The sequence below is a fragment of the Taudactylus pleione genome, unplaced genomic scaffold (genome assembly GCF_031769625.1).
Source record: "Taudactylus pleione unplaced genomic scaffold, aTauple2 ptg000689l, whole genome shotgun sequence".
NCBI lineage: Eukaryota > Metazoa > Chordata > Amphibia > Anura > Myobatrachidae > Taudactylus > Taudactylus pleione.
Genome location: NW_028285091.1, coordinates 1,741,866 through 1,761,337, shown reverse-complemented (window position 1 = coordinate 1,761,337; position 19,472 = coordinate 1,741,866). Strand labels below are relative to the sequence as shown.

General features: G+C 42.8%; 2 protein-coding genes across 2 annotated transcripts in view; one reads left to right on the top strand and one right to left on the bottom strand.

Moving 5' to 3' along the window:
- LOC148477813 (uncharacterized) overlaps positions 1-19,472 on the top strand; it is a 204,395-nt gene that overhangs the window by 74,616 nt on the left and 110,307 nt on the right. The window lies entirely within an intron of this gene.
- The window catches only part of LOC148477818 (uncharacterized), a 55,094-nt gene that overhangs the window by 14,219 nt on the left and 21,403 nt on the right, over positions 1-19,472 (bottom strand). Inside the window, exon 7 of the mRNA XM_088456153.1 lies at positions 6,276-6,548. Within this exon, the coding sequence (XP_088312279.1) occupies positions 6,276-6,548 (273 nt within the window). The remainder of the gene's footprint in view (positions 1-6,275; positions 6,549-19,472) is intronic.

Below are 19,472 nucleotides of genomic sequence, written 5' to 3'. Positions count from 1 at the left end.
CCACAGGACTTAATCTCGCTTAGAAAAAGCTTATTTGAAGGAGCACATTATTAGGACTTAACGGATCTACAGTAGAATAAAAGTCTGATGATACAGATGAAGAAATAAGCATGGAAGACAGAACTGGGCAGTGGATGGATAACTGGAACACCACTGAGGAAAGCATCAAGGGAATATCTCAGACCTTTGTTTCCCTAATAAGAACAAGTCCAAAATGATCCAAGTGAATAATGGGTTGCGGTTCCAGTATAGCTGACATCAACTTTGCAGACCAGGAGATGGAAAGAAAAATTTAAGTTAAACTGATAGCACAACTAAAGTTGTGGCATCCCTGTCTTTGTAGTAGCCATCTGGGTTTACAGAGAACTACACATATTCCATAGGGTCGGTCCTAGCCTTCCATATATTATATCCATACGCTTAGAACAATATTATGGTGGGATGACTTACTTTCAGTGACAGTTTCAAAGTCATGAAAATATAGAGGATTATTGTGTCTGGAAATTAATACCTACACCACTTTATGAAAAGCTCTTAATATGGGTGTGGCTTGTCCTTTACAGCTTTAATATACATAAGGAGGTCCAGCCACATCTGTTCTTTAGATCTAAACTCATACATAATTGTTTTATAGATTAAAAACCAAATCGTTTATTAGGGACTATATAATTTTGTAATGTTATAAATAAAAAAAAAAAATTAGTATTGGTTTCAAATATTAGATTTGTATCCTATAAGTAACAATCTCCTAACACATGCAATTAATGAGATAATATAAATATATATATATATATATGATATAAATTGGAATATTCAGACTACTTTTGCACGTCAGCACATACTGAACGTATATATATATATATATATATATATATATATATATATATATATATATATATATATATTGCTTCAGACTACACTATGTTTGTTTTTTATCTTTGTTCCTTTTGAGATTTACATCGTGGGATTTACACAAAGACACTGCAAGGACATATATTTGGGCTGTAAAAACTGGTACACTGAAGGCGCCACCCCTTCACCCTTTATATCTATCTATATATTATATATATAAAGTGGAATTTAAGTATGGAATTAACAAAGATCTGATATATATGCAACGGACATCAACGCATTTAATTGTTGTAATTCTAGAGGTTCTTCACACCAAAAAACATTGCACCTTAGTCTTTATACATATTTAAAAGAAGTTCCCTGTCAAATGATGAGTGACATTTTATCATAATCGTTATGGTAACAGCTGGATTGAAAAGTAACATCCCATAGTTCCACCTATATGATTACTAGCGCAGTGATCACAACAAACTTGTTACATGTTAGAATACTTCCCAGAATGCCATGCGGTTCAGGGTCACTATCTCCCTATCACGTGTTAAATGTTTACATCACGTGACAGAGGCGAAAACACGCCGGCCACTGGGATTTTAAGGTCTGTACATTTAAATAACAAAAGTATTTGATTTTCTTAACACATACCTGTTTACTAAAGATATGATTGTCACCCATTAGTGGTTTGTATACTTTTTCCATGTGCGGCTTGATTATGTGCTGAAATGACACTACTTTTTGAGAAGCCACACACACTTGCTTTTGAGGAATGTCTCAGCGAAACGCGTAATGCTCAGTGCAATTGTGACGCCAAAGACAATCTGTGCTAACCATCATCTATCTATGCCAGTTAAAGGGACATCAACAGACATCTACACAATGAGGATATCTAGCTAAAGGACTGTTTAGACTCATTCCTCCCACAAACTGGTTATATAATAGAAATATATACTGGAATATCCGTATGAACTTTAAGCACTTTACCAGGAATAGGGACATTACCAATTTCTCAACTGGGTGACTTTCTTTAATGTGATTAGGATAACACAGCTGTCAATACCCATATGCATATTATTTTATATAATGTTATGTACTATTACATGTATGAATACTTATGTTCTTGCGCACCTTTTATTTTAGCTGTGAATGAAGAGCTGCCACCAACAGTGCAGGCAACCATTTTGGCCACATTCTTTAGAGCACAGTCAATTGATTCAAGTATTTTGTGATGTCACTGGTTCCTAGAGAATGGATAGGCTGTATTCTCGTTGTTGTTGCTTCAGCCACCAAATGGCTGCATACGCTATGTATTGAGCTGTAATCAGTACAAGAAACACCCTGCAGTCAGTATTCCTGCTATATTTTATTTAGAAAGCAGCAACATATTGCTCAGCGCTGTACACTGGGGGGGGGGGGAGGTGGAGATGCAAGCAAACAACATACAGTGACAAGATAAGGATGACCATGCCTAATGGAGCCTACAATCTAAGAGATGGGTGAAAGCCTTGAGTTGTAAAGTAGAGGAGTAACAATTGTGGCTGTTGATGGGAAGATCTTCTCAAGGATACAACTACTGGGCTAATCTTGGCTCTAGCCAGTCTTAGCCTCAGTTGCCATCAGTAGGTATATGTACAATCCAGGTTACCTGGCAACTGGTCATCACAGACACAGAGCTAGTTCCTGGCAATGAGTGGTTGGTGACCATCTAGTACAACCTAGCTTTTTGGCTGCTGTGTATGAGGCCTTTTATCATTTGTACTGTATAATTTGCCATCAGCTTCCTGTGAATCTAGGTCATCTTATCACCATTTAATTTATCCAATATGTAAATGACAAGATGTCAATAAAACAAATCTCCTTAATTTTGTGAATCAAGTCCAAAGATAAGGTGAGAGATCCTTACTATGTACAAAGCAGATGAGGAATCCGTTCAGCCGATCAGAGGATGCTGGATACACCAGAGGTTTTAAACTAACGAGAAAATATACAGCCCCCACAGAGCATTTAGTCATACACAAATAGGCACAGCTCCATAAATGGAAACATGCAGAAATAGGAACCATATAAATCCTGCCCTCAATCCAACTTAAGCTCTGCCCAGTTGTCAATGCATGCTCATTTCCACATACACTAGATCTCTTTTGAAATAGATGATTTCGGGCTGTCCCATCTAAACCTGGACAACTGAGCTGCATGCATAGGTTACATTCAACAACTGGAAACTGTGCATAGTCTTTTTCAAATCTTGAACCACCAAGCCATGCTCTAATTGTATAAAAGGGTGGAATTGTACAAAGATCCAAATGGCTTCACAAAATTGCATTTGTACCCTGGGCCAACACTGTGCAGGGCCAGATTACTAAAAACGCGGTACAGGCACATGCCCTGAGCCTGATTGGGCTCTTGGGGGCTCATCTGCTGCCCTTATGTTTAAGAATTCAATTTATTTCTCATTTCATTGCTAAATTCCACCTGGCTGTCTCATGGGCAGCTGCACAGAAGTGAAATTTAGGGACAGGGGATTAGTGCAGGAGCATTGGGCACTGACACCGTGTAGCCTTACAAAGCGCATTGCAGGTCTGCTTCATGACACTGCAGCACTTACGCTGATACGCTGCTGTGCTGACTGAGTCAGTGGCTGGGAGGTCACAACACAGTGCAGCTAATCCAATCTGGGCAGGACTAGTATGCTCTCCTGCTCTGCATAGGGCAGCACCACCCGGGCTACAGGCCAGCAGCAAATGTTGAGTGAGAAATGTGAGAACTTTTGTAGAGTTCTGATGGCATAAGGGCATATGGGGACATCTCATCAGTGGCAGAGAGTCTGATGGCATAAAGACATGTGGGGTCAGACCTCGTGTGTGGATCTGATAAGTATGTAAGGGACACAGGAAGGCACGTGGGAAGGTCTGATGACATGTAAGGGGCAAGCCTTTGGGTCTGATGGGTAAGCGAGAGTATTTAATAGATATATAAGGGACATTGTGAGAGGTCTCAAGGCATGTCAATGTGCATGTGGGGGTCTCATGGCATATAATGGGCATGTGGGAAGGTCTGACAACATGCAAGGGGTATGTGGGGATGTCTGATGGGAAGTCCAATGGATATGTAGGTGGCCTGATGTGCATGTGGTGGCTGATGGCATACAAAGGAAGGTGAAGGGTCTGATGTCATGTCTGTAGGTGTTAAGGGCATGTGGCCATTTATGATTTTCTTCCCAGTCCAACAGAACTATCACAGCAAGTATGGATGGGGTAGCAGTGTGAGCGTACATGAAGAGTCAGACTATTTGGACACTGGACACAACAGTGAGGTAAAAACTGTGCTAATTGGATCATGTGAACATTTTAATATGTAATGAGGACTGATGAGAAGCTGTATGGAGGAGGTCTGTGGGGAATGTCAGGAGATCTGATAGCATGTGGGAAAGTGTAGGGGGAGGTGAGTGGGGCATGTGAGAAGGTCTGATGGTATGTGGGAAAATGTAGGGAGGAATGTGAGAATACAATTGTTTCTTACAAGCCCCAACAAATGACAGAATCATATGAATCATCTCTAATTGAAGATAGGAGTATGAGTAAGCATAAGGTTTTACAGTCAAAGTTGCATAATTATATATCTTGTCAATTGCTGGGATAATATATTACATATGACCCTAATTAACCACAATGTGGTGCCGTTATCTAACTGAATAAGAAAGTACAGTATAATATATTGCACACATGACCAATCTATTCCTAACCTGTGTTGATAACATCTATTCTGCCTACATCCCCGGATGTTAACAACATTATAAGATGTGAATAAATACTGAGATATATATGGCTTGGTTGCATAGAACTTTACCTTTTAATAATTAAGAATATGCATAACACTATAACATATTAAATATGACAGTGAAAACTGTTTGTTAAAATAACAGCACAAATATATTCCAAACATGTGGTCAAGGAACAAAAAGGGGACCCATCGTATAAAGATCCAAATGCTATTGTAGAAATAGTCACTGTGGATACCACAGGTAGTCTATTGTATGCGCATAAATGATGGTTATCCGGATATTACCCTGTAGCCAGGATAGAGGTTACCATCTTGTTGAAGTGTACAGGTCCATGCAGTCAGTGGTAAGCAAGATGGCCTTGCAAAAAGGAAAATGGCTAACATTGAACATAGACAGGTAGAAAACATCCACAGGTGTCACTGGTCTGCATATGCTCCATAAATATAATGTTGTGTATAGATGTGTCCTCATACACCTAGCCTCAATATATGCCATGCAGCGTGAGCTGCACCAAGTGCTGTAGCATCTTTTCCAGGTTTTTGCTCAAATATGACTCACAGTCGAAACATGAGACTGCTCTGATTATTTTATATGCAACACTTGTGATGTGCAACACTGTGCGCGACTGAGTCTGAATCAGTTAATGTAATTTGGCATTAAAAAAAAAATCCGGAGCCGATGTATGGTGGCATGTACTTTACAGGTTCAGACTCAGTTGCACACAGATATACAAGTGTCATATCAAATTAATCACTAATATGCACTTTAGAGCGAAAAAGACACTCTGCACAAGCATGGTTGCACGTCGAAAAGGGCGGTTTGGCGCCACTGCGGCAATAGTGCATGAAGACACATATGTATACACTTTGTAACTTCATGCCTAATTTATAGTTTACATTAATATCAACAGTTATAGATTTAGAGGATTGTTATAACCTTGTTTCATGTATATCACTTCATATAAACTACTTTTACCCTGTGTGTGTTTTCTGATGTGTAACCAGATATGGTTTTTGTGTATAACATTTCCCACACTCAGAGCACGAAAATGGCTTCTCACCAGTGTGAGTTCTCTGATGTCTAGCAAGGTATGATTTCTGTGTATAACATTTCCCACACTCAGAGCAAGGATATGGCTTATCTCCTGTATGAAACCGCTGATGTACAAGAAGATGTGATTTCTGTGTAAAACATTTCCCACACTCAGAGCAAGGAAATGGTTTCTCACCTGTGTGAAGCCGTTGATGTTCAACAAGACCTTGTTTGTTTGTAAAACATTTATCACACTGGGAGCATGGAAATGGTTTTTTATCTGTGTGAGTTATCTGATGTCTAAGAAGACTCGATTTCTCTGTAAAACATTTCCCACACTCAGGGCAAGGAAATGGTTTCTCACCTGTGTGGGTTCTCTGATGTTCAACAAGCCCAGATTTATTTGTAAACCGTTTCCCACACTCAGAACATGGAAATGGTTTCTCACCCGTGTGATATCGCTGATGCACAATTAGATTTGATTTCCGTGTAAAACATTTCCCACACTCAGAACATGGAAATGGTTTCTCACCTGTGTGACTTCTCTGATGTACAACAAAAGCGGATTTATATGTAAAACATATCCCACACTCGGAACAGGAAAATGGTTTCTCACCTGTGTGAATTCTCTGATGTCTGCGAAGACCTGATTTATATGTAAAACTTTGCCCACACTCAGAACAGGAAAAGTTTTTATCGCCTGAATCATCAGGAGAACATTCTTCAAGGCTAGAGGGATTAGATGATATTTCGGCAGTGTGAAGCACTGGATGTATGTTTAAGGTAATGAGGTTTTCTCCTTGGGAATTTGGTACAATATTGTCATCTTGTTTTGTCTCCAGATTTGAAAACTGATGTCTCTCCGAGCTATTCTTGCTTTGACACTGATCTGTTGAAAATAACATAAATGTGTGATAATAGACATTATTTTACAGTGAAGAGAATGTTTTCTTATCATTAGTGAGTTACAGATCTTCTGTTTAACCTATTTCTGCATACAATGCACATTTAAAGTCATTATAAAATGTTCAAACAGTAAATAGGTTTCTTTTGTTTAGCAGATAAATCATTGGTTGTAAATATGTCATGTCCACAATACCAATCACAGTAAATAAACCCATTCACAGTGACTGGCAGATTGCGTGGTTATACTGGAAAACTTCACCAAAAAAAGGGCTTAGAGAGTAATAATTTCCGAGCATTCACACTGCATGCCCAGGCTCAATGTACTGATACGTTTTTTTTAAATTCCAAAAAATTTACTTGGGCTCTAAATGGGAGGTTATTTATTCTAAATATATAATTGTTATGATCAGTAGCTACAAAAGAATTGGATGACTCTTAAAACATACAGAAAATTGTCTAATACCAACCCATATCTCAATACATCACGTGACAGAGGGAAACGTACGCTGGCGACTGGGATTTTAAGGTCTGTACACCTAAATAGCAAAAGTATTCGATTTTCTTAACATGTACCAGTTTGTTAAGGATAGGATTTAGTGGTTTGTATACTTTTTCTATGTGCGGCTTGATTATGTGCTGAAATGACATGCGTAAAGCTCAGTGCAACTGTGATGCCAAACGCATTATCATCCATCTAAGCCAGATAAAGTAACATCAACAGATATATACACAGTGAGGATACAGTATCTTGCTAAAGGACTGTTTGGACTCATTCCTCCCACAAACTGAATTGACACTAGGCACTACTCACCCATTGCCTTTCTTTTCAAGGCTGGTTTTCCAGAAATAGGGACATTACCAATTTCTCAACTGAGGTACTTTCTTGATTGTGATTATGATTAGCCAGCTGTCAATACCCATATGCATTTTATTATATATATATATATATATATATATATATATTTTATTTTTATTTTTTTTACATGTATAGTGTTTTCATGTTTAATTCTTGATATTAAATTTATATATTTTTACAATCAAATCACACTATTTCATGTTTAAAAAAAAAAACCTCTTGAGCGCTGTATTTTTCTATGTTCTTGCAAACCTGTTCTTTAGCTGTGAATGTAAAGCTGTCACCAACACAGTGCAGGCAGCCATTTTGGTCACATTCTTTAGAATATAATCAATTAATTCAAGACTCAGTGTTGTCACTGGTTCCTAGAGAATGGATAGGCTGTATTCTCATGGATGTTGTTTCAGCCACCAAATGGCTGCATACGCTGTGTATTAAGCTGTAATTCTTATAGAAACCACCCTGCTATCAGTATTCCTGCTATATTTTATTTAGAAAACATCAACATATTACTCAGCGCTTTACACTGGGGGGATGGCGATACAAGCAAATAACATACAATGACATAAAACAGAAAATGATAGTTATGGTAAGAACTTACCTTTGTTAACTCTCTTTTTCTAAGTCCATAGGGTCCACAGGGAGACCTTGGGGTGTAGGTGGTGGATGAGGAATCCGGGCAAACCGCAGTTAAAGCTTTCAGCTCCCAGGATGCACTGGTCCACTCTCCATATACCCCACCCCCTAGCCAGAGGCACCTTAGTTTGTAACAAGCCAAAGGCCGGAGGAGGATAAAAAAAAGAGAGAATGAAGACTGGTACACACAAGAATCACACGGGAAACTGGTCACCAGAAACATAGTCCATATGAAGCCAGGTGCGTCAGGGCGGGTGCCCTGTGGACCCTATGGACTTCGAAGAGTTAACAAAGGTAAGTTCTTACCATACCATAACTCATTTTCTTCAGGGTCCATAGGCTCCACAGGGAGACCTTGGAGATGTCCCAAAACAGTTTTTTTAATGGTGGGGGAGCTCCTGCACTGAGTAGAGAATCCGGCGCCTAAAACCTTAGAAAGGTCTGGACAGAAGACCACTTGGCCGCCTTATACAGCTGAATAGCTGAGGTGCCTCGGCGAGCTGCCCATGAGGGACCTACAGACCGAGTAGACTGAGCAGTAACAGAAGTCGTAACAGGAAGACCTGCCTGCGTGTATGTCTGTGAGATAGTCATATGAAGCCATCTAGCCAATGTTTGTTTGTTGGCTGGCCATCCCTTCTTGAGAAATCCATAGGAGCACAAATAACGAATTTCTGAAGGGAACTGGTACGAGTCCACAGAAATCCTGAGGGCGCGGACCACATCCAAAGAGGCCTCACCTGCTGAGAGGTCTGGTGATTGAAAGGACGGGACTATAATTTCCTCATTAATGTGGAAACTAGAAACAACTTTAGGAAGGAACCCAAGGCGAGTCCGAAGTACAGCCCTGTCCTGGTGAAATATCAGAAAAGGGGAACGACAGGAGAGCGCCCCTAACTCTGACACCCTACTGGCGGAGGTAATAGCCAGAAGAAAAAAAAGAGTATTCGCTGTGAGCCACTTGAGTTCCACCGAATCTAGGGGTTCAAATGGAGGACCCTGGAAGGACCAAAGGAAGATGTGGATATCCAGTAGCGGAGCAAGTCTACATTAGAACCATACTGACAGAGCAGAGACATGCTCTTTCAGTGAGGCCAGGCAAAGGCCAAGGTCCAATCCAGCTTGAAGGAAGGCCAGGACTCTGAAAATCCGAAACACCTGGGGTTCGAAATCTCTGGGATGACACCATTGGAAATATGTATGCCACACTCTGAGGTAGATCCTAGCAGAAGCTGGCTTACGCGCTCTAAGCATCATGCTGATGACAAAAATAGAGAATGCTTTGGACCTTAGGAGGGATGACTCAAGAGCCATGCCATCAGATGACCTAGGTTCGGGTAAAGGCACGGACCTTGAGACAACAGGTCCGGTCGTTGAGGCAGCAGGAACGGAGTGTCGACGGAGAGACTCCGAAGATCTCAGTACCAATGACGTCTGGGCCAAGCTGGAGCCACCAGCCGGAAAGTGCCTCCATCCTGTTTGAACTTCCAAAGAACTCGAGAAATAAGGGAGACTGGAGGGAATAGGTACGCAAACTGGAAGGTCCACTTCACTGATAATGTGTCTACAAAGGTTGTCTCGGCATCTCTTGTTCTGGACCCGTACACTGGCAGTTTGTGGTTGTGTCGGGAGACCATGAGGTCCACCACTGGGAGGCCCCATCTCTTCACTAGGAGCCAAAATAACTCTTGGTGAAGAGACCATTCCCCGGGATGCACGTCTTAACGGCTGAGAAAGTCTGCTTCCCAATTGAGAACTCCTAGTAGAAACACAGCAGAGATGGCTGGGAGGTGACCGTCGGCCCGTGTCAGAATGCGTGACACTTCTGTCATTGCTGCCCGACTTCGAGTGTCTCACAGGGATTTAGCCACTGTTGTGGCATTGTCGGACTGAACCTGTACAGGTTTTCCGTGAAGTATGTGCTGGGCCAGTTTGAGGGCCCTGTAGACAGCACGAAGTTCCAATATGTTGATTGGCAGGGTTGATTCGACCGATGTCCAACGGCCCTGAAAGGAGTGCAGACCGGTCACTGCGCCCCAGCCCCGGAAACTGGCGTCCGTTGTTATGATTATCCAGAATCCAAAATGGCGAACCTTGGTTAGATGAGATGTCTGTAGCCACCAAGATAGAGACAAACGCACCTCCGGAGAGAGCACCATTATCTAAGCTTTGATCCGATGTGTTAACTCGTTCCATCTGGAGAGGATTAGCCTTTGTAAAGGCCTGGAATAGAACTGAGCATATTCCACCATGTCGAAGGTGGACACATGGATCCCAGAACTTGCATTGCTGAGTGGATAGACACTCAGCGATTGTGAACACATCTGTGCACTCGTAGTTGAAGGGTGGAGATCTTGTCTGACTTCAGAAAGATTCTCTGATCCTGAGAATCCAGCAGGGCTCCCCTCTGTGAGGGATTCAGGGAGGGACTTTTTCCAATTGATTAACCATCCGTGCTTGTGAAGGAAAGCAATGGTTAGCTGTAGATGGCTTTGAAGCACCTCTGGGGATCCTGCTAAGAGCAGGAGGTCGTCCAGATATGGTAGCAGTCAGATACCCTGACCACGCAGGTGGGCCGCCATGATAGCCATAATTTTGGTAAACACCCGTGGAGCTGTGGACAGTCCAAAGGGCAGAGCCTGAAATTGGAAGAATTGCTGTAGTATAGCAAACCGGTGATAACGGTGATGAGAGGATGCTATAGGTATATGTAAGTACGCATCCTGAATATCTAGCGATACCCTAAACTCCCCAGGCTCCATAGCTAAGATGATGGAGCGAAGGGTTTCCCATCCTGAACTTAGGCACCTTTACAAATTTGATCAGGAATTTGAGATTGAGGATAGGCCAATGAGAACCATTTGGCTTCTGAACCAGAAAGAAAGAAGAAGAATGACCAGTGCCTCGCTGAAATAGTGGGAATGGCATAATTACCCCTGCTTGCAGCAAGGACTGTATAGATTTCTGGATTTGTTTGGGTCTGAAGGAGGGCCTGTGTAGAAAAACTGGTGGGGAGGCAGTCTGAGAAATGAGAGGGCGTACCAGTGAGAGACTACTTCTCTTACCCAAGCATCCGTGGTGGTTTGACTCCAGCACTGGGCGAACTGATGAATTCGGCCTCTCAGTCTGGGATCCCCCAGATGGAGGCCCGTCCCGACAGGCTAAGGGTTTATCCTCGGGTTTAGAAGCAGAGCATTTGATGTTCCAGGTCAGCTTAGTCCTGGGTTTGGCGGCCCTCGTGGAGACCGACTGCCTAGGAAAGGACTGGCCTTTAGGCTTTCCTTGAGGACGAAAGGACTTAAAAGATGTAGTCCGAGGCCTTGTAGTAGAAAAAGCTGAAGGCAGAAATGCCGTTTTCGATGCTGCCAACGTGGTTACAATCTTGTCAAGGTCAGGGCCAAACAAGATCACTCCATTATAGGGTAAGCCTTCAAGGCCTTTTCTTGGGAGTCCGCATTTTCCTTCCATGAGCGCAGCCACAGGGTACGGTGGGCAGATACAGTCATGGCCGAAGCTCTGGAGGTTAGGAGACTGGCATCCAATGTTGCTTCTCCAATATACTGCAGGGAGCTGCATTTTGAATGTGAACAACAAAAGACATCTGATCCCTAGAAGCTTCTGAGGGAAGAGAGTCTTCAAGTGCATCAGTCCAGCTCTCTATAGCTTTAGCCATGGGTGGACGGGCAACAGTCCCTTAAAGAGAGTATATCGATTTCAGGCAAGTTTCCACCTTCCTATCTGTAGTTCAAGGAAGTAATTGTAGGTATAGGCAACGTAGCGCTTTTAATTAAACGCGTAACATGGGAATCCACCGCAGGAGGCGTTTCTCATTTCGCACAATGAGCCACAGAAAAAGGGTAACATGAGGTTAGACGTTTTTGTGGTTGAAACCTCTTACCAGGTGATTGCCAGGCTGCTGTTCAGCTAGTTAACCCGATAGAGGGAATTCTGGTGAAGTCACCCTCTGTCATTTAAACAGAGGGTGCTTAGATTTAGGGGCTGGCTCTTTATCTCCTATTAATAAGATGGATCTGACAGCTCGCACCAAGGCAGGAATAATATTTTTGACCGACTCTCATCCTCCTCCAGAGAGGAGTCAGTGTTAGCGAAATCAGCATCTTCTGCCTCCTCGGATGATATCTCAGAATCTGAGAGTTGCGTGGACTGACGATACCACAGGACGCTTAAAGGGGTTACTGGGTAGGGGCTTCTCATCTTGCAACATGGTTTGAAAGGCATGAGATGTAGCCACCAGACTCTGTACTGAGTTAGAGAGTATGTCTACCCATGGTGGGGGTACAGAAGGTACTTGTATCGCCCAAACCCGTTATGGCAACCCCAAAGGGGGAATTACTGCCAGCTGCAATAACCCCAAAGGGAGAATTACAGCCGGATCCGCTAGGCGGTCCGCAATAGTGAGAAAAGGAAGCCCATGGGGTCTCTAGTACCAGCTCTGTCTGATGGGCCAGGTGGAGTTTACAACTACATAGCCCATCTTGTATGACATCCTCCTCACTTAAGCCTGCAGAACACATAACTTGCATGATAGCAGTATGTGGGCAGATGCCTGTTGTTACTCTTGTCTTTGCTAGACATAGCTGCAGAGTAAATGGCACATAATATGGCACTGGGTATAATGCAGCCACTGTGTATGTAGGATACTAGTAGGAATGCAATATACTGGTCCTGTCTTATGCTTGGGTAAGCTGCAGGAGCACACAGCCCAAATATGGCACAGTTCAACAAACAACTGTATGTGACAAACCTCACAAATACTTTAGTTCTATAGATGTAAGGCACAGGAAAACCCCTGAATCCACCGGTATGTTGGGGTAATAGTCAGAAAATAACACTGCAAAACACTGGTCCTGACTGATGCTTGGATAAGCTGCAGGAGTTCACTGCCTAGATATGCGAAACACTGGTCCTGTCTGACGCTTGGGTAAGCTGCAGTAGCCTTTGCCTAAATATGGCACAGTGCAGCACACAACAGTATGTGACAGACCTCACAAATTTTATCTTTTATATATGTGACGTAAAAGGAACCACCTGTATTAGGGCAGAATTAGAGGAAAGGTATAGATATATGCTGGCACTTAGGAAAAGAGACACAGACAGGCAGCGCTAGCATAAGTCACATACAGTACATTGCAGAATTTACACTGCAAATTGGCACTATAAATCAACTACACAGACTCCGTGTCTGTTAGGCTATAGCGCTACATACACTAACCCAAGGGAGAAGTATGTAGGAGGTCCGGACCTCACGCTGTCCTGAGAGAGCTCCACTTGAATAAAATGGCTGCTGGATACCTCAGAGGGGGCATGGCTGGAGGAGAACAGCTCAGGGAAGCCAGACCTCGGAGGAAAGGCGCCGCTGTAATGTGGAAGCTGTCTCCCCTGGGTGATCGTTAACCCCCGGGACGCTGGATCCTGAACAGATTGTCACTGGTGGTCTAGTGGATTGCGGTGGCTAGAGCCTGCATCCCTCCACACTCAGCCACCTCCGGTCTGTCTCCTGAGACTGGAGGTATTGACTGCCTTAATGCGCAAGTCACCACGAGTGGTGACCCACCTTATCTGCAGTCTAGGTCCTCCCCAGGGGCCTTGGCTAGCGATGACCCCCGGAATGCCCGCCGAGATCCCCAGATTAGTACTAGCGTCGTGGCACCGGAGGGGTGACGGAGCGGCAGCACAGATGTCCCACAGACAGTCTGCTGCTCTGCGCTCTAATTGAAGAAAAATTAAACTAAAATAAATCATAAAAATAACAAGCTTAAGGGCTGCCTAAGCAGCCCTCTGCGTAATGGTGACCCGACTCCGGCCAGGCACCAACGAAACTGAGGTGCTTCTGACTAGGGGGCGGGGTATAGGGAGAGTGGACCAGTGCATCCTAGGAGCTGAGAGCTAACTGTGTGGTGCCCGGATTCCTTATCCACCAGCTACACCCGAAGGTCTCTCTGTGGAGCCTATGGACCCTGAAGAAGAAAGTAATAATGACCCTGCCTAATTGAGCCTATAATATAAGAGGTGGGTGAAAGCCTTGAGATGTAAGATAACGGAGTAACAAATGTTGCTGTTGGTGGAGATACCGGCTCAAGGATACAACCACTGGGCTCAATCTTGGATCCAGCCAGTCCTAGCACCAGTTACCATCAGTAGGTATATGTACAATCTAGGTCCCCATCAGCTGGTCACCACAAATACAGAGCTAGTTCCTGGCACTGGTGACCATTCAATACATCACAGCTGCAGTAAACAGTTAAATACCCATGCACCACTGACAGATGTGTGTCTGTGTGATGTAACACAAAGCTGGCAATTAGGGCACATTCAAGTTTATGTTTTTGAATATTTGTAACAGACCACTTGGCTGCTGTGTATGAGGCCTTTTATCATTTGTACTCAGCCATCAGCTTCCTGTGAATCTAGGTCATCTAATCACCATTTAATTATCCAATATGTAAATGACTAGATGTCAATAAAACAAATCTCCTTAATGTCATGAAGTCCAAAGATAAGGTGAGAGATCCTTACTATGTACAAAGCAGACGAGGAATCCATTCAGCCAATCAGAGGATTGCTGGATCCACCAGAGGTAATAAACTAAATGCTCTGTGGGGGCTGTATATTTTCTGGTTAGTCATACACAAATACACCTATTTATTGGCCTAGTGCAGGGGTCCTCAACCTTGGCCCTCCAGCTGCTGTGGAACTACACATCCCAGCATGCACTGCCACCTTTTTGATATAACAACATGATACAACTATGGCAGTGCATGCTGGGATGTGTAGTTCCACAGCAGCTGGAGGGCTAGGGTTGAAAACCCCTAGTGCATACCTAGGCACAGCTCCCAACATGGACACCAGCAGAAACAGGATTACATGAGCCCTGCTCAAACCCCATCTTAAGCTCTGCCCAGTTGTCAATGCATGCTCATTTCCACATACACTACATCCCTTTTGACCTAGAGGATTTGGGACTTCCCCACCTATTGTATTGTATTGTATTGTATTTATTGTTGTCATCAGCAAAACAAGTTTGACAGACGAAATTACATTGCACGTTTTTAAAACAGTGAATAGCAATCCATGGTAAAGGTTATCACAAACAATTTCACAAAAATAATAAAATTAAAATTAACTAAAGAGATACAATCATAGCATTCAACATGCGCACAGCAGATGGAAGAAAACTAACCCTCAAGCGACTCGTACGTGCCCGAAGTACTCTAAACCGCTTTAAAGATGGGAGCTTATCAAAAAATTCATGAAATGGATGGCTTGGATCCGATATGATACCTTTGGTTCTCTTTAGAACCCTAAGCCCATAAACATCATGAATAGTTGGCAGCTGCACGCCAATGATTTTGCTGGCGGTCCTAACAACCCGTTCCAGTGCACTTCTTTCACTCGCTGTGCAGTTGCCATACCAGATAATGATACCAAACGTCAGAATGCTCTCAATTGAGCATCTGTAAAAGTTTAGCATAGTTACTTTGCTAACTCCCGAGGCCCTCAAACGTCTTAGGAAAAACAAACGCTGTTGCGCCTTTTTAATTAGGGACAGTGTATTTAAAGACCATGTCAAATCTGCCGCAACCTGGATACCCAGAAATTTAAAAGACTCAACTATATCAACATCCTGGTTGTTAATAGACACTGGCAATTTCTGCTCTAAACATCTCCTACGAAAATCAATTACCAGTTCTTTTGTCTTGTCACCATTTAGGAGCAAGTGATTATCACCACTCCAAGAAACCAAATTTTTGATCTCTTTCCTATAATGGGACTCATCATTCCTGCTAATTAACCCAACAACTGCAATATCATCAGCAAATTTGATGATTTTCACAGAATCAGAAGTCGACACGCAATCGTGGGTAAATAGCGAGTATAATAGGGGGCTGAGAACACAACCCTGGGGAACACCAGTCTTAATCAACACTTTCCCCGACACAGCACCTCCAATTCTAACTACTTGTGGTCTATCAGTTAAAAAGTTTAAAACCCAGTTACAAATAGACCCACTTAACCCCAAGTCAAACAACTTAGATGTTAGTGAGATGGGAATAACCGTATTAAAAGCAGAACTAAAATCAACAAAGAGTATCCGAACATAAGAATCCCTCACTTCCAAATGAGCTAAAATAGAGTGAAGTGCTGTAAGTACCGCATCATCAGTGCAACGATTTTTCCTATATGCAAACTGAAAAGGATCAAAATCTACTGGGAAAAAAGATTGAATATGTCCTAATACCAGCCTTTCAAAGCATTTCATTATCAATGAAGTTAGTGCAATTGGGCGATAATCATTAAGGCATTTTACTACCCCCTTTTTTGGAACTGGAACAATATTTGCCTTCTTAAAACATCTCGGCACTACACAATTAAAAAGGGACAAATTAAATAAGACCGTTAATATCCAACTTAACTGGTCTGCACACCCCTTGAGGACTTTACCGCTAATCCCATCCGGGCCGGCTGATTTACACAAATCAACCCGACGTAGACATTTAATCACATCATACTCCTCCAACATAAGAGGAGACTCCCCCACCCGGGGAATTTGGGGCGTAACAGAAAAACTATTCTCTTGATCAAACCTAGAGTAGAACAGGTTCAAATCTTCAGCTAATAGATTATTGTCATTGCTAATCACCTCCTTTTTTATTTTACAACCAGTAATATCCTGGATCATCTGCCACAGGCTTCTCGGATTCCTGTTATCATGACTTCTAGCTTCAATCTTTGCGGAGTAACTAATTTTAGCCCTCCTAATACCTTTCTGCAATTCACACCTGGAAGATTTCAACATTTCTAAATCACCAGATTTAAACGCTCTATCACGAGCCTTGAGTAGAGATCGAACTTCCCCGTTCAACCAAGGCTTCACGTTGGGAAATATTTTAATACTCTTTGTTACTGTAACACTATCCGTACAGCAACCGATGTAACCTAATATCAATGATGCTAGAGAGTCAATATCTATATCGCCATTTACCCTACTCTCATCAATAAACAAATCCCAGTTTGTGAATTCCAACATATCCTGTAATCTAGTCAGTGCGTCCTCCGGCCATATAGTTACCAGACGTCTGACCGGTCGCACTCTCCTAACTAATGACCTGTAAACAGGTATGAGAAACAGGGACATATGATCGGATCTGCCAATATGGGGGCAAACAACAGTTTCATAAGCTGACTTGAGGTTTGTATACACCTGGTCCAAGGTACGCATGCCCCTAGTTGGAGCCGATACATTTTTATATAACTTAGGCAATACTTTCCTCAGGTCAGCTTGATTGAAATCACCTGCTATAATGAAAACTGCCTCAACATACACAGATTGTAATTTCGCAATTTCCTCGTAAAGAATTCCCAGGGCAATTGTCACATTAGCCTGAGGGGGAATATAAACGGCAATGATAATTGCCACCGAAACTTCTCTGGGCAAATAAAAGGGTCTACATTTGACAGACAGATATTCAATATCCACTGAGCAACAGTCCACCTAAACCTGGACTGTTGATATGTATGCATAGGTTACATTCAGCTTCTGATTGGTCATGTCATAGGCAGCTGCACAGAAGTGAAATTTAGGGACGGGGATTAGTGCAGGAGCATTGGGCACTGACACCGTGTAGCCTTACAAAGCGCATTGCAGGTCTGCTTCATGCATAGCAGGGGGGTCGTAACTGACACTGCAGCACTTACACTGATACGCTGCTGTGCCGACTGAGTCAGTGGCTGGGAGGTCACAACACAGTGCAGCTAATCCAATCTGGGCAGGACTAGTGTGCTCTCCTGCTCTGCATAGGGCAGCACCACCCGGGCTACGGTCCAGCAGCAAATGTTGAGTGAGAGAAAATGTGATTGAACTTTTGTAGAGTTCTGATGGCATAAGAGCATATGGGGACATCTGATCAGTGGCAGAGAGTCTGATGGCATAAAGGCATGTGGGAAGGTCAGACCTCGTGTGTGGATCTGATAAGTATGTAAGGGACACTGGGAGGTCTGAAGGCACATGGGAAGGTCTAATGACATGTAAGGGGCAAGCCTTTGGGTCTGACAGGCAAGTGGGTGTATTTAATGGGCATATAAGCGACATTGTGGGAGATCTGAAGGCATGTGTGGGATGTATCCAATGTGCATGTGGGGTAAAGGTGTGCTGGTTCCTGTAGTGCTATTTCCAGGTTTCAGGGGTACCTTCTAGGTGAGTTGCTCTCAACTTAAATATATTTATGTATGTGCTTGTTATCATGTGGCACAACAATATGCAATGATGATCCAGAGTGGGTGCTATTATTATGTAGCATTACGGACGCTGGTACAGAGGAGCCTTGACGCTGCCTGGTGCTTAATCATGTATTCGGACATATATGCAACAAAGACCATTAAGCTGATATAAGCAATCACTAATTTGTATTGAATGGGGGAGGGGTGTCAAGGCATTTAATGGGCATGTGGGAAGGTCTGGTGATATATAAGGGTCATATGTGGATGTCTGATGGGTCTGTTGGGAAGCCCAATGGACATGTAGATGGTCTGATGGGTTACGGGGAATAGGGTCTGATGGCATGCCCAGTCCATCAGTACTACCACAGCAATTATTGATGGGGTAGCAGTGTGAGCATACATGAAGAGTTACCTCACTGCTGTGTCCAGTGTATAAGTGTTCTAATTGGATGATTATATGTGAACATTTTGATATGTAGGGAGGACTGATGACATGTAAAAAGCTGTATGGAGGTCTGTGGGAGCATGTCAGAGATCTGATGGTGGCATGTAGGAAAGTGTAGGAATGTCTGTGGGGCGTGTGAGGTCTGATGGCATGTGTGAAGGTGTAAGGAGGCGAGTGGGGTATGTAAAGGAGGACTGATGGCATGTGGAAGATGTATGGAGGGCTGTGGTGCATGTTTGAGGCACGTGAGAAGGTCTGATGACACCTGGAGAGCATAGGGTGGTCTGTGGGGCATGTAAGAAACATATTTTTTCTTACAGGCCCCAACAGATTACAGAATCATATGAATCATCTCTGTAATTGAATATAGAAGTATGACAAAGCATAAGGTTCTACTGTCAAAGTTCCACCAGTATCTTTCTAGTCAATTGCTGGAATAAAATATTACATAGGGCCCTAAATAACAACAATGTGGTTTGTTATGACTGAAAAGAGTGATGCTGATATCTAACAGAATAAGAAACTATGATAAATGGCACACATGACCAATCTATTCCTATCTTGTGGTGAGAACATCTACTCTGCCTATGTTTTCGGATGATCACATCATTATAACATTTTAATAAATATATATATATACGGCTTGGTCGAATACAAATTTACCTTTTAATAATTAAGAAGAATACGCATAACAATAAATCACATTAAATATGAAAGTGAAAACTGTTTGT